Genomic DNA, 15,891 nt, shown 5'->3' with positions numbered 1-15,891 from the left:
TTCCACTAATTGTTTTTAAAAACACACTAAACTCATGTGATGTTTGTCTCACTTGTTTTTCCACTCATTCACAGACCAGGCCCAAGGACATTCACACATCCCAGACACTTGGGGGCGGTTAACCGGCCCGAGATACCATTCTCATGAGTCTGGGCTATAACTTTTTACAATTATGAGAAAGATACTTCAAAGTAATCTGTCCAAGGCCTTTTATATATTGTTATGTTAATATTATGTCTTCGACTGTCCGGATGGTCATGTTAGTATTGATCTTCCTTTATCATCCAGGTGGCTGGAACCGCACATCTTGTTTTTCCACATTTTACTTTCCAACAGGGGAGGTTTTGATTAGATATTAGAGAAAAAAAAAATCATGGAAAAGGTTGTCAGGCATTGGAACAGGCTTCCCAGGGAAGTGGTTGAGTCACCATCCCTGGAGGTATTTAAAAGACATGTAGATGTGCCACTTGAGGACATGGTTTAGAGGTGGACTTGGCAGTGCTGGGTAATGGTTGAACTTTATGATCTCACAACTCTTTTCCAACCAAAATGATGCTATGATTCTATGAATTCAGTTGAGCCAAAGTATCCTGGTTAAATTCAAAGCATAGGTATGGATTATTACCAATTACTGTTAGTTGTTTCTGGCAATGTTTCCATTCTTAGCTCAAAACACCCACTTTCTGTTTCTATTTGATCAGAGTTCATGTTGTATCATAGCGTCACAAAACCTTCTCAAAGTCTTGTGGATTGTCAGCAACTGGTGAGACATTTGAAACCCATGGCAACAATACACAAGCCATCAAACCTGTTTTCAATGAAGCTGGTTGATTTTAAGGTTGGATACAAAGGATCCTTTGATAAAAGCAATCTCTGCCGTGAAATTGGTTACAGAATGTCTATAGTACTTTGTAAGAAGTATTTCTGACATTCAGAAATGTGGACTCTACTTAGGCAAAATGAATAGAAATATCAAAGTCAGTTACTCTCCCTTCAAAGAAAATGCTCATTTTTAGTAAGATGTTTTCACTTAGGATACTGTAAAGGTAACTGACTTTTGATATGCAGAGGTGAGCCTTAATTTTCAAACTGATATTCATTAAATACTCATTTACTTTTTTCACTCTGAGTTAATATTAGAAAAAGGCTGATGTTTGTATTGAGTTCACAACCCAGCAGTACACTTAGCATCCAAACTCAGAGCAGATTAACCCTTAAACTGACTGGGCCATCTTTTTATGTTTGTGTCTGCTAACCAGTAGCTGTGTTTTGGTTGTTGTTTTCAGAAATAATAATCAATTTAGGATTAATTAAATGGAAAATTGTGCTACAGCAGTTGGGGCTTTTCCTGTTACAGTGAGAGTTCTCTGTTCTTCAAGAAAGTCCTTCCACTGTACCAAGGATGACATCAGATTCCAGCTTCCATTGAACAACTTACAGGATGGAGAAATTAGAGTGACTGTTAGAGACAAGTCAGCTAAAAACCACCACATCATAGACTTAAGAAAGATGAAAATGTGCTCCCCAAAACAGAAGGGAAAAAAATACATATATGGTTAGAAGCTCACAAAGTCTAGGGATAAAGGACATGAAATAGAAGACACTAAAAACTCAAACCCAAAACTGTGGGTTTTTTATAAAGCCCTTTTTACTCTTCCATTACCCATTGCAAAAGCAAGCAAAAATCAAGAATCCTGCTGAAAATATAGACTTGTGTCATATTATGCATTAACTAGTGAGCATGCAAGAATCTCATGGGATTTCCCAAGTGATTGCTGGGGATTTTGTCTTTGTTTGCTTCTTGTGTTTGTCAAATCATGTCTAAGCTTCAATAGTGAAAAAATGCCTGTGTGTGCCAGTGAAAGCAAGGGAGAGATGTCATTAGCTTCCATGACACAAACACAGTCTGTGATGTTGAGAACATCTTTGTGGTTTGGTATTAACAAGTTGTATCTCTGATAAATTATTTCTATACCCTCCAAATTCCTTTTCTCTGTGTCTGGTATAATGTTAGTTACTATTAATTTTTAATATATTTTACTTACAAGATAAAATAACATACAAATAAAATATAATCTCATTTCCATCTGGTTTACAAAAAGATGTAATAAAAATTCATCAACTTTATTGTCCAAGCTTCTGCTCTAGAGATTAGTTTTTCTGATGGTTCACTCAATCATATGATCTTCTGGGACAAGATAATTTTATTTTTGCTTTAGATTTAGGATAAGTAAATAAAAAAACAAAGTTACATTTATGAAACTGTGTGAAGGATTGTGACTTCATCACCCTCATGCAGGCCTATCAGAATGAATTTTTGTCTCAACAGATTTACAGTATGGTGTCATGAAGTGCAAACTCTCATGACTAATGCAGAGTAACCATCAAATCCTCTTTTCAGACTGGAATATTTTTAGCCTCTAACGAATTAATGCCACTCATTTCCATTTGTAAGAAGAGCCAGTGAATTGTGAGGCAAAAAGCGTTCTAAGCCTGTGAATTGTTTGTACATTATAATTGTTTTCAAGAGGTAATAGTTTGAGGTTGCAGTAGCTTGCTTTGGGTAGCAATAACTTGAGTTCAGAATTCTTGTGCTAAGCATACAGAGCAGCCTGGATTCCTTCTGCTTCTTGAGTATCTCTGCATTTCATTAAAATTTTCATCTCTTTGCCATAAGAAAGATGTGGTTTTAGATTGCTGGAAGGAACTCTAGCTTTCAGAATTACAGGTGAGAAGCTGGGTAACTACAGTTACAGAAAGTTACACAGTGAAGGTCTCAGAAATATTTATTATACCAAAGCAAGTACTTTACTATAGTTGTCTTCTTTCATCCATGGAAAGACAAGTGCCATTAACTTTTTATTCAGGTAAACATAAAATGTGCGCCTTTTGCTTTATTTTTAGTATGTGGATTTTCTTTTTTCTTTCAGAATAACTTGCTCTTAGTCATGATGAAGAATACAATAAAATCTGCAATTATTATGACACTATTGCCTATTTCTAAATTACTATATTTCTAAATTACTATAAACATTCAGAAGGCATACCACTGCTGTTAGAAGCATTGGTGTAGAAGTCATACTACTACTGTTCCAAATTTCTTAAAAATTGATTAACCAAATATTACAGTCTTTGTCACGGCTGACATTCCCCCTGACTCCAGATGTTAGTTCTTATTTATGATAAAACTTTCTACTGTATCCTAATTCCTTTGCAATTCCTTGTGCAATTATTTAACTTCAGTTAAGAGTTCAATGCTAGCGGATTGTAATTCGGGTTCAGTGCTTTAGTCACCATGTTAATTTAACCTACAGGACAACCTGATGATCCAAGCATCTATATAATTTCTTTTGAGTACGACTGTTAAGAAAAAACCATTTATTTAATAATGTGACATTTAAGGAAATTTAAAGGGAAGATCAGGATCATGTCTCAGTATTGGATCAATCCTTCTTCACTTATCGAATTTGCATCAGTGATGTTTCAGCAGGATGTGGAATGGGTTGCTTATAAGTGTTGATTAAAAAGCAAGTCTCTCGATTTCAAAACTGCTTTTCATGTTGCCTTCAAACTTGTATGTTAATGCTAGCAACAAAGCACAGTCAGATAAATTTTTCAAATTTCTGTCACAGGTATTGCTTTATCTTGTTTAGTACTTGTACTGGACTTGGCTAGGACCAACTTAATTTTCTTCATAGCTATCTGTTTGATGCTGTGTTTTAGCCTGGTGACCAAAGCAGTGTTGACAACAGACAAATGTTCCTTGAACAGTACTGAGCCTATCTCTGTTTCTCACTCTGCACTCCCAGTGAGTAGGCAAGAGGCTGGGAAGGGACACAGCTGGGACAGATGACCCCAACTGACCAAAGCAATACTCTACACCATAGACTGTCATGCTCAGCAATAAAGCTATAGAGGAGTTTTTCCAATGTAGTTGTTACTCAAGCATCGTTTTGCTTGTGGTGAGTGATTGCTTTTGCGTCACTTGTTTTTAATTTTTTTTTTCCTTTGCAATAAAGACAGTTTAATAAGTGAAGGGAAAACTCCATCCCAGAGAAACTCAGTACAGTATTTTAATCAAGCAAATAAAAAAGCAAAAGGCTCTGATAGCAAGGTCTGTAGTGCAGCAGGAACATACATGGTGATGCATTGGGAATTCTTCAACAAATCTGTATCAGTGGCTATTTATGAATTCTGCAAAATTGTAAGTGAATTCCATTATGTGCTTGGAGTCTCTGGCCTCCAAAAGCTTGGTCCATGGAAAACTACTTAATGGATGAAGAATGAGCTGGGGGATACAAATGAAAATTAATCTGCAGCACAGATTATATTCATTATGGTTAGCGAATTAAAAGTCTCTTTGCAGTCACATGAAAAGGCCTCATGAAGAGCAGCCTGAGAGCCCCTGCAGGACATGGTATATGGGCAATGTGTTGGTTCATCTTTTCAGATTTACGGTTTATATTTGCCTCTTGTATCAGAACAAATTATAAGTTCTCGGGGCAAGGACTCCCTGTTTTGTAGAGGATTTCGTGGTCAGTGGTCCCATTATTGAGAAGTTGTGTTCCAGACATCTGATGTTTGTAAACCCCACTTTGACTGGAACACTCACAACTAAATTCTTTCATCCCAAGAGAGTTTATTTTTTCGTATCTCATGTGCAGAGGTGCCACTTGACATCTTTGCATATATATGTTTCTGTTTAGGGTAAATGAAAGATCATTAGGTACTATTCTGAAATGAAATGTATGTTTTCCAAAATTATATTTGCTCAACCATTAAAGCTGTGAAATTTATTCATAGACTGGTACTGTGCTGCAATCATCTATTTCACATAGAACCTGCCTTAGCCCAAATGCTGGTGCTGTATGTGTAAGTATGGTTGGACAAAGATACATTGTGCTCCTTTTTGAGTATTTTACAGTATTTAATTAATATTTAACTTGAAGAAAGTTAATTTCTTGAATTATTTTTTTCATTTGAAATGAAAATTATCTCTATTGTCAGACGTGATTCTGCTAATGATGTCTGAACACAAGGCATTAGAGGAATATTTACAAGTAATTATACTAATTTCTAAATGTCAGGTTAAGGAACTAGAAGCATTGATTTAATGCACATAGTTCTGCATCAGAGCATCCTCACTCTGCACCAGAATATGTATAAAGAATAACATGATGATACCACATGTGAAAGATATTTGTTCTTTTCCAGTTGACTCTTATAGCTCAAATAATCTGTACATTTTGGTCTAGACAAGAAACATAAATCAATATTTTCTGACTCTCACTTGCTGTGAAAAATACAATCCCCTCTCTGTTATGGTCTCCTTATGTGCTGAAGTTACAACAGCGACTGGCAGTTTCATGTCGATTTTCATCTCCCACTAATGTTCTGTATTTCACAGAGGAAATGAGAAATCCCCAAGGTGGCAAGTGTCCCCTTCCTCCAGATGATGAATGGAAAGTGTTAATGCTGACAGGAAATGCAGGAACTGAAGCAAATGTCATTCTCTGGATATATGGAGACAAAGGAGTAGCTGGACCAATAACTCTTGGCAAGGACAACAGAAAGCAGCTGTTTCTTCCTAGGCAGGAGAACGAATTTCAGGTGGCTAATGAAGGCTAAAAACATAATTTAATATGTACCTTTCCAAAGATTATTCTGTCTTGTGAAAAGAAAAAAATGTTTCTCTCCCATGTTTACAGCATACAAAAAATCTCTATCTAATCTCTATGAATTCTGCATTAAATCAGCCTGGTGCCTATAGTTAGCAACAGAGGAAATGCTCTTTCTTTTAACCCCCTCTCCCTCATAGAATAGTCCAAATGGGACAGCTGCGGGAGTAAATTGATTTCTTTAAGGTAATTGATTTGAAATTAGCTTTAGAAACTATCCACTCCTAAATAAACCATGCCTGATCTAAGACTTGTGTATCATTTAGGGATCTTTAGTAATGAAATCTTCATGTATACATTTTTCAAAGCATCCTATAAAATGTATATTGTGGAACTGGTTCAGTTACGGAAGAAAACCCTTTTTTTCAGCTGCCATATTATAAATAGCTGAAGTTCCAGAAAATTTACCTATGAAATCACTAAGAATCCAATAAAACCTGCATGTTATCATGTCACGAGAACATAGAGTTCTGCTAATACTTAATACCCCACCTCTATTGTAATAAGGCAATTACGTGTAGGTAGTCTGAGAGGAAACAACCAAAGGTGCTAAAACTTCTGTTTTGCTTATTTTTTTTCTGCCTGAGACACACGTAACACACCCCTGTCTTCAGCTAACTGAAGAAGCAGTTATGTTTTTCACATTTTGTGGACATTTATTTTCTCCACTTATCAACTCTTCTAATACAATCTTGGCACAAACCAAGATTGTTACTGTCAACAATATTAATAATAATACTGTCTATGAAAAGGGCATGGGCAGGAAGATAACCAACTCTAATGTCCATTTTCTGGGCACGTAGACTATATTCCACAGGGAGTCCTGTTCTCCTAATTAGTGAATAATTTATAAGTAACATGGGGTAATGGCAGCTTTGCAATGTTAATCCATACATTCTAAAGAGATGGACCATTTTTTTTTTTTTCTCTAAAATAGATATTGCCCATTATGGCTGTGCACTGTGGATATTGATCTTGTGAGAGAGCAGAATCTTTCAGCACCTGGGGCTACTACTGTGATTCTTTATATCACGCTGACACTACTGCTTTCAGGCATGAAACAGCAAATGTCACCGAAGTGTTTTTCACTCTTTAGTCTGCGGTAGATTAATCCACAAAGAAAGACTATGACTAAAAGCCCTTTCTTCTTTTTTTTTTTTTTTCTCTTTAAACTTTATTCTGTACTTGTTTAGTGGGATAAGTCTTTAAATGAGAGTAGGAATGTAAGACTTGAAAACATTACATCTTCTTTTTACCATTAGTATCTTTGAACTTATTTTGTTTTCACTGATATGTTCTAGAGCAGAATATACCAGGTTTTATTTTTTAAAGTAATCAACTTAACCATAGCTCTGACCAGGAATTCTAGAAAGAAGTCTGCTTCAGAAAGCCTGTAATAATCAGATAACTTGGAATCAGTTTTCTTTAACCTTTCATTTTATCAGCAGTATGCCCAACTATTAGAAATTCAAGTAGAACTATCTTGAGAAATGAAAACCATTCATATGCGGCCTTCCCTCTCTTACCTTACCTATGTGAGTAGTCATTGCCTGTTTAATCCTTTCTAAGACTGTGCGCAAGAAAAATCAAGAAGGACACTAGGGCGTTTTTCTGGAAGATCTCTCCTTGTTTTAGGCAGAAGTAACTCTTTGTATTCTGACGAAGTTCAGTAAAAATTCAGTACATTTATGTTTTGAATTAATAATTAATATTGTTCAATAAATAATTGATTTTTTTTAACCAAAAGGGTAAAAAGAGCTTTATTAGAATAAACAGGCACCACGACAGCACTGTATATTCAGTGAACACCAGGTCTGTGAATTAGAAGACGGTATATCATATTACTTGACAAGTGGGTTAGTTTATTTGTGATATGTAGGAAATGAAAACAGCTGGGTTTTTTTCAGTCAAGCTGTATGAACACCCTTACTTTACTACTGCTTTAATTCCAAAGTCTCCAGGTTACCTCTAATAAGACAACTTATAGAGAGAGTTACTATGCAGCATAAGCAAGAATATCAGAATCTGGCTTCACAGAACAAAGCTATTTTCTTAATCTGATGGAAGACAGGAACCATATTGGCACATCAGTGCTGCAAGCCTGGAGTTAATATTTATTTCATTAATAAAATTCATGTTGATGTAGCAACAATACCAATATAAATACAGGTGTGAATTCCACAGATTCTTTCTCAAATAACCCTTATGATTTTCTGAGTGCATTTCAATGTTAGGGAAATCACGGATAAAAGTTGCTTGTTTCTAGAAATCTTTAGCTAAAGCATGGTAACACTGACTAAAACATAAATTTTTATTATACAAAAGCACAAAGAGACACTGAGGTAATTCCAACATGTCATGTTGCTGTGCTGCATTATGAAAGATTTGTGACCTGTGATTTAGCAGATTTAATTTTGTATTTCTCATTTCTCTCACGAATGGCCCTTACAAACTTTTTTTTTCTTTTTTCTCCTCAAACTTTGAAGAGTCCAAATATCTGCCAAATCATTTCCCCGACAAGCACTGTGATTTCACTAGGCTATAATCTGGTCAAGCTGGGGCTCAGGCAGAAATCCACATAGACAAAAGAGAAGCAGTCTCTTTTCTGGATCCTATAATTCAAAATCTGCAGATAAAATTTTGTGCGCTGTTTCTGTACACTCAGACACTACAATGGTTCTGAGAAATCTGAAACCAATTGCAAAGATAAACATGCAGTTCAATGTATCTTTTATTTTCTTTTCTAATCATGTGATGTAGCTGTATTTTTTTCCAGAAACATAGCCCAGATTGAATGAACGGCAAAATGTTGAGATACAGGGCAAATGAGGTTTACCCATAAATGAGAACTGGATTTTTGAGTTAATTCACATGTGATGATTGAAAATACAGGAAGGGAAATTCATAAGCCATTAGTATGTTTGTCATTACGATGCTTCTTCCTCTGTATGGGTGGGAGACTGACTGAAATGGTTTTTAATCTTTATTTGGATTGAGTGTTGGTTTGTAAGTCATGGCCTTAATTAATCAGCATGCAGCCACTACCACACAAGTTTACAGCGTACGTTATATCTATCTTTGCGTGTGGTTATATGTTGTATTGGTCTGGCTTTATTCAGGTTAAAATAAAACACATTGGAAATATCTACAAGATAAGAATTGAACTCGATGGATTACTTAATGAACAATCAGAGTGGAACTTACAAAAGGTAAGATTTATTATGGTGACTTTTTCCTGCTTTATTAATTTTTATATGAATGAAAAGCCCATCTTTTCATGAAGCCATAGTTTCATGAATCACAAAATGCCGATTGTGATACGTTCTTATTGCTTTATCTTCTTAGGTTTCTTTATACATAAGCACTGATACAGTCCATCTCCTGAGAGCTGGAAATATGTAGCATTATTTTGCAAGTATTCTTAATTCGTGTAGTTTGTACATGCCACTTTTAGTGTATTGATGGGTTCTACAAACTTTTGCTTTCTGAAAGCTCACCTGTACTCTTCAGTGTGTAAGGGAGATTCTAGCTGTAAATTCCAACTGTGAAAAAAATAAAAATGATGGAGTGACAATTATTCCATGACAACTACATGTGAAGAATGAACAAAGTTTGCTTAAGAGTAGGTTCGTTCTAATTGATCCAAACCTAAGCTGCCCAGGGAAGTGGTGGAGTCACCATCACTGGAAGTGTTTAAAACACATTTAGATGAAGTTCTTAGAGACATGGTTTAGTGCTAGAGTTAGGTTATGGTTAGACTTGATAATCCTGAGGGTCTCTTCCAACCAAAATGATTCCATGATTCTTTGATTCTGTAGCTCACAATTATGATTATTTTCAGGGGAAATGAAACTGCTGTTTTGTGGTTTTTTTTTTTCAGTTTGATGAATTATTATTTTCTCCTTCTGTTTTAACTATTTTTTTTTTCATGATATTTAGGGATGTTCACCAGATTAAAGTCATGCTAACACGAACCCCCATGTAAGGTGTATTTCGGTATTGCACAGAAGCATTTGTGTTATGTTTCTTATTTTTAGTCTGTAAAAGACACAAGCTTATCCTTTGGCCTTTAATTCATCTTAAAAAACTTTATTTAGACAACCAGAATTACACAGTAATAACACATTTTGACATTAAGCCAAAGGCCTTAACAGTAACTATACCAAAACTGAATGTAAGTATAAATGTTTCAGCTGCTCAAATGGTTGCATGAATCTTACTATCCATCTGGTAGTTACAGAATATTTCCTCATCATTATGGCTCAAATTTCATAGTGTAACCTGGTGATTTAAAATATTTCTTTTCACAGAAAGAAATAAATCAGGTCAAAAGCTGTGTTTTTCTGACAAAACAGTTGATATTTGCGATTGTTATGAATCAGCAGGGGGAGCTCTGCCAATAAACATTTGCGTTTCAGTATCACTGCTGCAAAAGTATTTCTTGTTAGAATAAATACATGTTTTGGTGTTAAAATAAATGTTCATTTTACTTAAAATAATAATTTATTGGAAAAGTCAGATAAAGGAATATATTGTCCTGATTTCCTAAGGGTTAGAATTTGAATGTGAATACTTTTTTTCATAATTTTATTTGCAAGGCTTATGCATGCTACATACACATTCAAAACATGACTGCAGAAAGACAGTTGTTTGGTGTTGATTTCCTTTTGCTAGTGAAGGCCTATGAAAAAAATCGTAGTAAGTATTGCTATAATTCAAGACTAGGAAAAACTACTCCCGTAAGAGAGATGAAAGACTGCTTTAGTTATAGGAAGCAAGTAAGACAGATATCATATGGTACAGTGGCAAATAACTTGAGAATTTTAATTCTAACTATCTTTAGAGAAATAGAGGGTGCTGGTATTCTTGTTGTCTTTTGTTCTGCTGTCAAAGAGCCAAATATAATACAAAATGATCTAATATTTCAACATATCAACTCCTCGCCAAAGTTCAGAAGGATATAGATGAGTTTAATCTTGTTTTCATTTTAATATAAAAATTTGTCACTCTTTCTGCATCTTCCAAAATCTCAGTTTCATCTAACCTCACTTATCAGGAAGTTTTCGGTCTCCAGTACTCCAGAGAGTATTACATAGAGGTGGTTCACTGACAGATTTCAAAAATTTCAATTACAGATCTTTTTCTTCCAAGAATAAGATAATTTTGAAGTTCAAGACATATTCAAGTAAGAGAGACTGGCAGTTTCAGCTGCAGTAACACTGGTGTGAAAAAAATCTCTAGTGGGGAGTAAAGTTGCAATGTAGTGGCCAAAATAAAAATGTTTTCACACCGCAATTTTGCATGCGATATTTACTAATCATGTTATTGTTTTCTGAGAGAGAAGAAAAGCTATACAAAAATACGTTTTGCTATTGAGAAGTAAAGCAATGGAAAGTGAACAAAGTCCTGAATCATAGTTGAAATTCCTTCTTCCCTAGGTGACATTGCAACATGTAAAGAGCAAGAAAACACTGAATTTTCCAGCAAACACGTGGCTGTCAAGGAATCGTGATGGTAGAGACTTTGTCTGTGAACTTCCAGTAGTGGAAGCTGGAAAACCAATCTATCCAAGTATGTGTGCTTCACAGTAGCACAGTTACGTATATACTGATTACCTGTTTTTCAATAGTAATGTCAGCTGAATTATATTCCATTTGCTGTACATTCATAAATGTGGTCTTAGCAATCTTAAATACATATAGTTTCACTGATTTCTGGAGAATATATTCCAACCAATTAGTTGCAAAACAAACTTGATGGCATTGCTTCCATTAATCTAGAATAGTGAGTAAAATGAATTGTGCTTATATATAACTTGTATTTTCTTCTTTTGATTATTTTTGGAAGTTGTTTTATACCATGTTTATGTCTACACTGGTGACTTGGAACAAGCTAATACAGATTCTGCGGTTTTTCTGTGTATCTATGGAGAAAAAGGAGATTCTGGTCTAAGACTTCTGCATAAACTTGGTACACCAGAGACATTTCAGAGAGGAACAGTAAGTCTGAAAAACAATTTGCTTAGCCATATAAATAAAACTAAATCACTTTTACTGGTTTTAACAGGTTCCTGATAGAAAAGATCACAGAAGTTTAGCAAAATATTTTTTAAGAACTAAGGAAAATCGTTTTCTACTGATCCAGGAACGACTAGAATGAGTGAAAACACAGACAAGTAAAGTGATTTGAAGACCATCCCCCCAGGATGATGAGAAAAGCTGCCTATGAATTTAAAACCTATTCTGTTGAAGTATAGGGAGCTACAGCTGGTTCAAAATATGTGCAAAAAAATTGTTCCATGATTTCAGATCTTAGTAGGACTGTTTGTTATGTATTTCTTTTAATGGGTAATAGCATAGTATTGTGATTAATATTTAGATTTAAATTACTTTTCTTACAATAACTTCTATCTCCTCCATAAGTACCTTGTCCTGATTTTCTGCAGTTGAATTTCAGGAACTACTAAATCTAATCTTAGCCTTCTTATGATTTTGTATTAAGCTTGTTTCTCCCTTTGTGATCTATTGAGAATTAACACTTGTATGCCTAACAAATGGTACCAAGCTGTTAGTGGAACGTATAATTAGAAAATAAAGAGCAGTATTTGAAATATGAAGCATAACAATAACCTATAGGCAAACAGATATATCTATACTATCTTAAAATACAATACTATTACTCATGTATTAGATATAATGTTCTATTCCAATTGAAATTCAGGATTTAAGTGGAATTTTCTGGGGGATTATTCTAGCCAGACTGATGGTAAATTGAGTGTATTATTTATACAGGGGCTAAGGGAGGTGGTTCAAAGTGCACTTTGTTATGGAAATGGGTGAACAAGACAGTGGCAGAGCAGGGCCTGGTTTAAATTGTTTTATGACAGAAGCAGTTGAGTGCTGACTTGAACAGCTTGATTTTATCCCTGCCACAGATATTCTACGTGATATCAGGCAAATCAATTAAAACTTCCTTGAGTGTCCACTTTTTGTATTTGTCTGTTTTGCTGCCTAACCAGTTTAACATTTCTGAGCAACCATAGCTGTAACTGACGTTCATTCAAAGACAATTCTTCTCTGGATATATTAAGCTCTTTGAAACGTTAAATATGCCAATAAATTAACCCCTCTGTTTCTTGGGTGAACACCAAAACTACTTCGCATCTTCAACAGCTTTTGATGATAATCTCTGTGCTTTAACTGTATAGGTAAAACAAATATACAGACAACCTTTTGAAAAATAGGTTTCAGCATTTGTGGAAAACTGGTGTATGATTGAAAAAGTGCAGAAATGAAGTCACTGGGGAAATCAGTTCTGCTTCACTGAACTCTTTGTTTGGTTGCAGTAAATAATGCATAGAGTCATAAAAATAATGAAGATAAAAAGCAGCATTAAAAGACTGCAGTCCTGTCTGTGCACAATTTGAGACAGGGATCCTTCAGAGAGAATAGCTTGTGATCATATATTACGTGTGCACAAGGGAGAAGTAAAGTTCCACAAGCAGTCTCAGTTCTGCCATTTACCAAGGACTGAGAACTTTACAGATATGAATTTTCCAGTGTAGTTCTTTCCTTCATGTTCCTTTTACTGAGAAGTGTGATCTGGACCATTACATTTAGAGAAAGTTATATGCTTTTTACTGTGACAGAAAATTGCCAACCTCAACATTTCACCTGATCAGCTTCATGCTCCTATGAAAATAATCTTAGTCAACTGTAAGTACAAACCTAGATGCATAACAAGGGGCAAGTGGCGTGCCAGATTTCAGTTTCTTCCAGCAGAATAAAATGTAAATAGAGATGAGACCAAACAGCGAAAAATATGAGAAAGTTTGTATCAAAAAAGGCAGTAATAGCTTTAACTGGCTCTTACCACAAGAAGAATAATTGTAAATTGTGAGATATTGAAACAATAGTGAAGGGTTGCATGCAGCATTTTGGATGATGGCTGAAAAAAGCAATTTATTTGGGATTATTACTGCAGTTGTGTTTTTGCATTTACTATGGTCCATAATTAAGAGATATGTAACTTTTCAGATCCAACTGCCTTAGTACAGCCCAGCTGTTGTTAAAAGCAACAGGAATCTTTGTACAATGTGAGAGTTAATTAGGCTTTTGAAATACTTAAAACGTTCAGACTTAGTGATGGCAAATTATGGAGTGATGTCTCTGTCTTCTAGGTCAAGGCTTTTGAAGTGGAAACTGTGTCTCTGGGAGAACTGCAGAAGGTGCTGTTGCGCTGTGAGGCTAATGCCAAGTCCCAGTATTGGTACTGTGATAAAGTCATTGTCAGAGAAGCTGAGACCAACTCGGAATATGTTTTCAATTGTGGAAGGTATCTTTTACAAGAATATTTTTAAATATATATCACTAAGAGTATTATGCCAATTAATGTGCTAAATATGAATTTTCCAGGAAAGGACAAGTTTGAATGGTTTTGCGTTTCAAAAAATTCACAAAATTGGTTGTTCCAGAACAGATTGCTTGAGTTAATGAGCTGTATGGCCTGTATCAAAGGTTAAATGCTTATATTGTGGCTGTGTTAGTAGATTGTGCAGTGCAGCCTCATCATAAAAGGATTACTGCTATAAGTGTGACTGACTTATTCAAGGAGGAAATATAAAACACACAAAAAGATTCTAAGTTAAAGTGTATTTCTAAATGGGAAAGACAACAGATTTGCCATCCAGAAGTAGCATTCAGTCTCTTCAGAAAAACATGATTGCTAGAGAGACAAATGTGATGCCCAAAAGTCAAAATTATTTTGTGGTTGTTCCATGGAAGTTATTCAGCTAGCATCTTAATAGCCAATCTTTTAGTACTGCGTTTTGCATGTTTGGAAAAAATATTATGGCAATCCCACATTTGGAGTTTCCAGTTTTGAAGTCTGTCTCATGGGTATGTGCATCTTTCAAGTGAGATGAAGGAAGTATAGAGAAACAAAGTGGTCATGTGAAAACCTCAGTCATGAAAAATCATCTCTGTGTTATAGCTGTACTCCAGTGGGTAACACAGCTTAGGGACAACACAAATCAGGGCACTTTGCTATATTGTCTCTGTGATAATTAGCACCAAATGTTGATCAGCAAAAATCATTCAGTGATAGACACTGTCAAGAGGAAACAGAGAGTGTTTTTCTTTTGTTCATAAGTTTTCTACAATAAAACACTGCCATTGAAAAAGGATTAATATAGGTGAGTGATGGGTGTTGCGGTAGCTTCCATGTTGGCCAAAATGTAAAGCTGAAACGCTGTGCTCTATTCAAGGAGGGAAAAAGTTTTTGCCCTTCAGAAATCTCTCTAATTTATTCATCTTCAGCCTCACAGATTTATTCTACATTGATATTTTATGATCTGAGCTATGAACAAAATGCTGTATTTTTTCTTTAGCCAAGGAAACAATAGCATTTCATCCAAATTAAAAACTGGATAGTTTCTGAATATCCAGCAGGTCTCACTGGATTTTAATTATACAGTATTTGTTCATTACAGACTGACACTTTTTAGCATTTAGGATTGCAGAAGACACCTGAGTGGTCAAGTTTTAGCAGAAGGGATATAATTAAGTAGTTGTCTGGACAGACAAAATTTATTTCTTAGGGGTCAGTTCTTCTATGAATTGGCTTGTTAATGTTTTCAAGACAAAACTAAGGAACCTTCAAAAGCTGCTCTGGACTATTCCTTCTGAGCTTATACTGGATTCCCAACAAGTTTCATAGAAGACTAAATGGTTTAGATCATTCATGGAGGGTTCATGGGGGTGGACCAAGTAAATAAAAAACAACAACCCAGAAGCTTGTTGATTTTTTTTTTAGAAAACCAGCTGATTTTTTGCCAAGTAGGAGAAAACTAAAAGAGTTGGTAATCCATATCCATGTTCTGAATGAAAAGGTTTCAAAATCACCTTTAGCCTAGAATAACACGACTAAAAAACGTAACCAATGTCTGCCTTCATTTCCACTTTTTCAGAGTCATCTATTTGTCCTTAATTTGTAGGAGGAATAAGGAAGGGCAATATTCAGTTCCACTTGTGTTTATAACACTAAACTTTGATTTTAAGAAATACTGCAATAGATGCATACAAATTATACTTGGCACTCAATCCATATTACTGAAAACACATGTTCTGTCATAGTCTTCTGATTAGCTATACGAATAAGAACAGTCGTGCCACATGGGTCTCTTAATCTGACACATGAATATTTACACTTACAC

At 35.1% G+C, this 15,891-nt stretch overlaps 1 protein-coding gene across 1 annotated transcript in view; it reads left to right on the top strand.

Annotated features, from left to right (window-relative positions):
* RP1 (RP1 axonemal microtubule associated) overlaps positions 1–15,891 on the top strand; it is a 186,622-nt gene that overhangs the window by 46,852 nt on the left and 123,879 nt on the right. The window contains 5 exon segments of the mRNA XM_071804102.1: positions 5,408–5,610; positions 8,798–8,887; positions 11,117–11,249; positions 11,526–11,677; positions 13,858–14,012. Coding sequence (XP_071660203.1) covers positions 5,408–5,610; positions 8,798–8,887; positions 11,117–11,249; positions 11,526–11,677; positions 13,858–14,012 — 733 coding nt within the window.

The sequence above is a fragment of the Patagioenas fasciata genome, chromosome 2, assembly GCF_037038585.1.
Source record: "Patagioenas fasciata isolate bPatFas1 chromosome 2, bPatFas1.hap1, whole genome shotgun sequence".
Taxonomy (NCBI): Eukaryota; Metazoa; Chordata; class Aves; order Columbiformes; family Columbidae; genus Patagioenas; species Patagioenas fasciata.
Note: the sequence above shows the minus strand (reverse complement) of the source record. Positions and strands in the feature narration are given on the sequence as shown.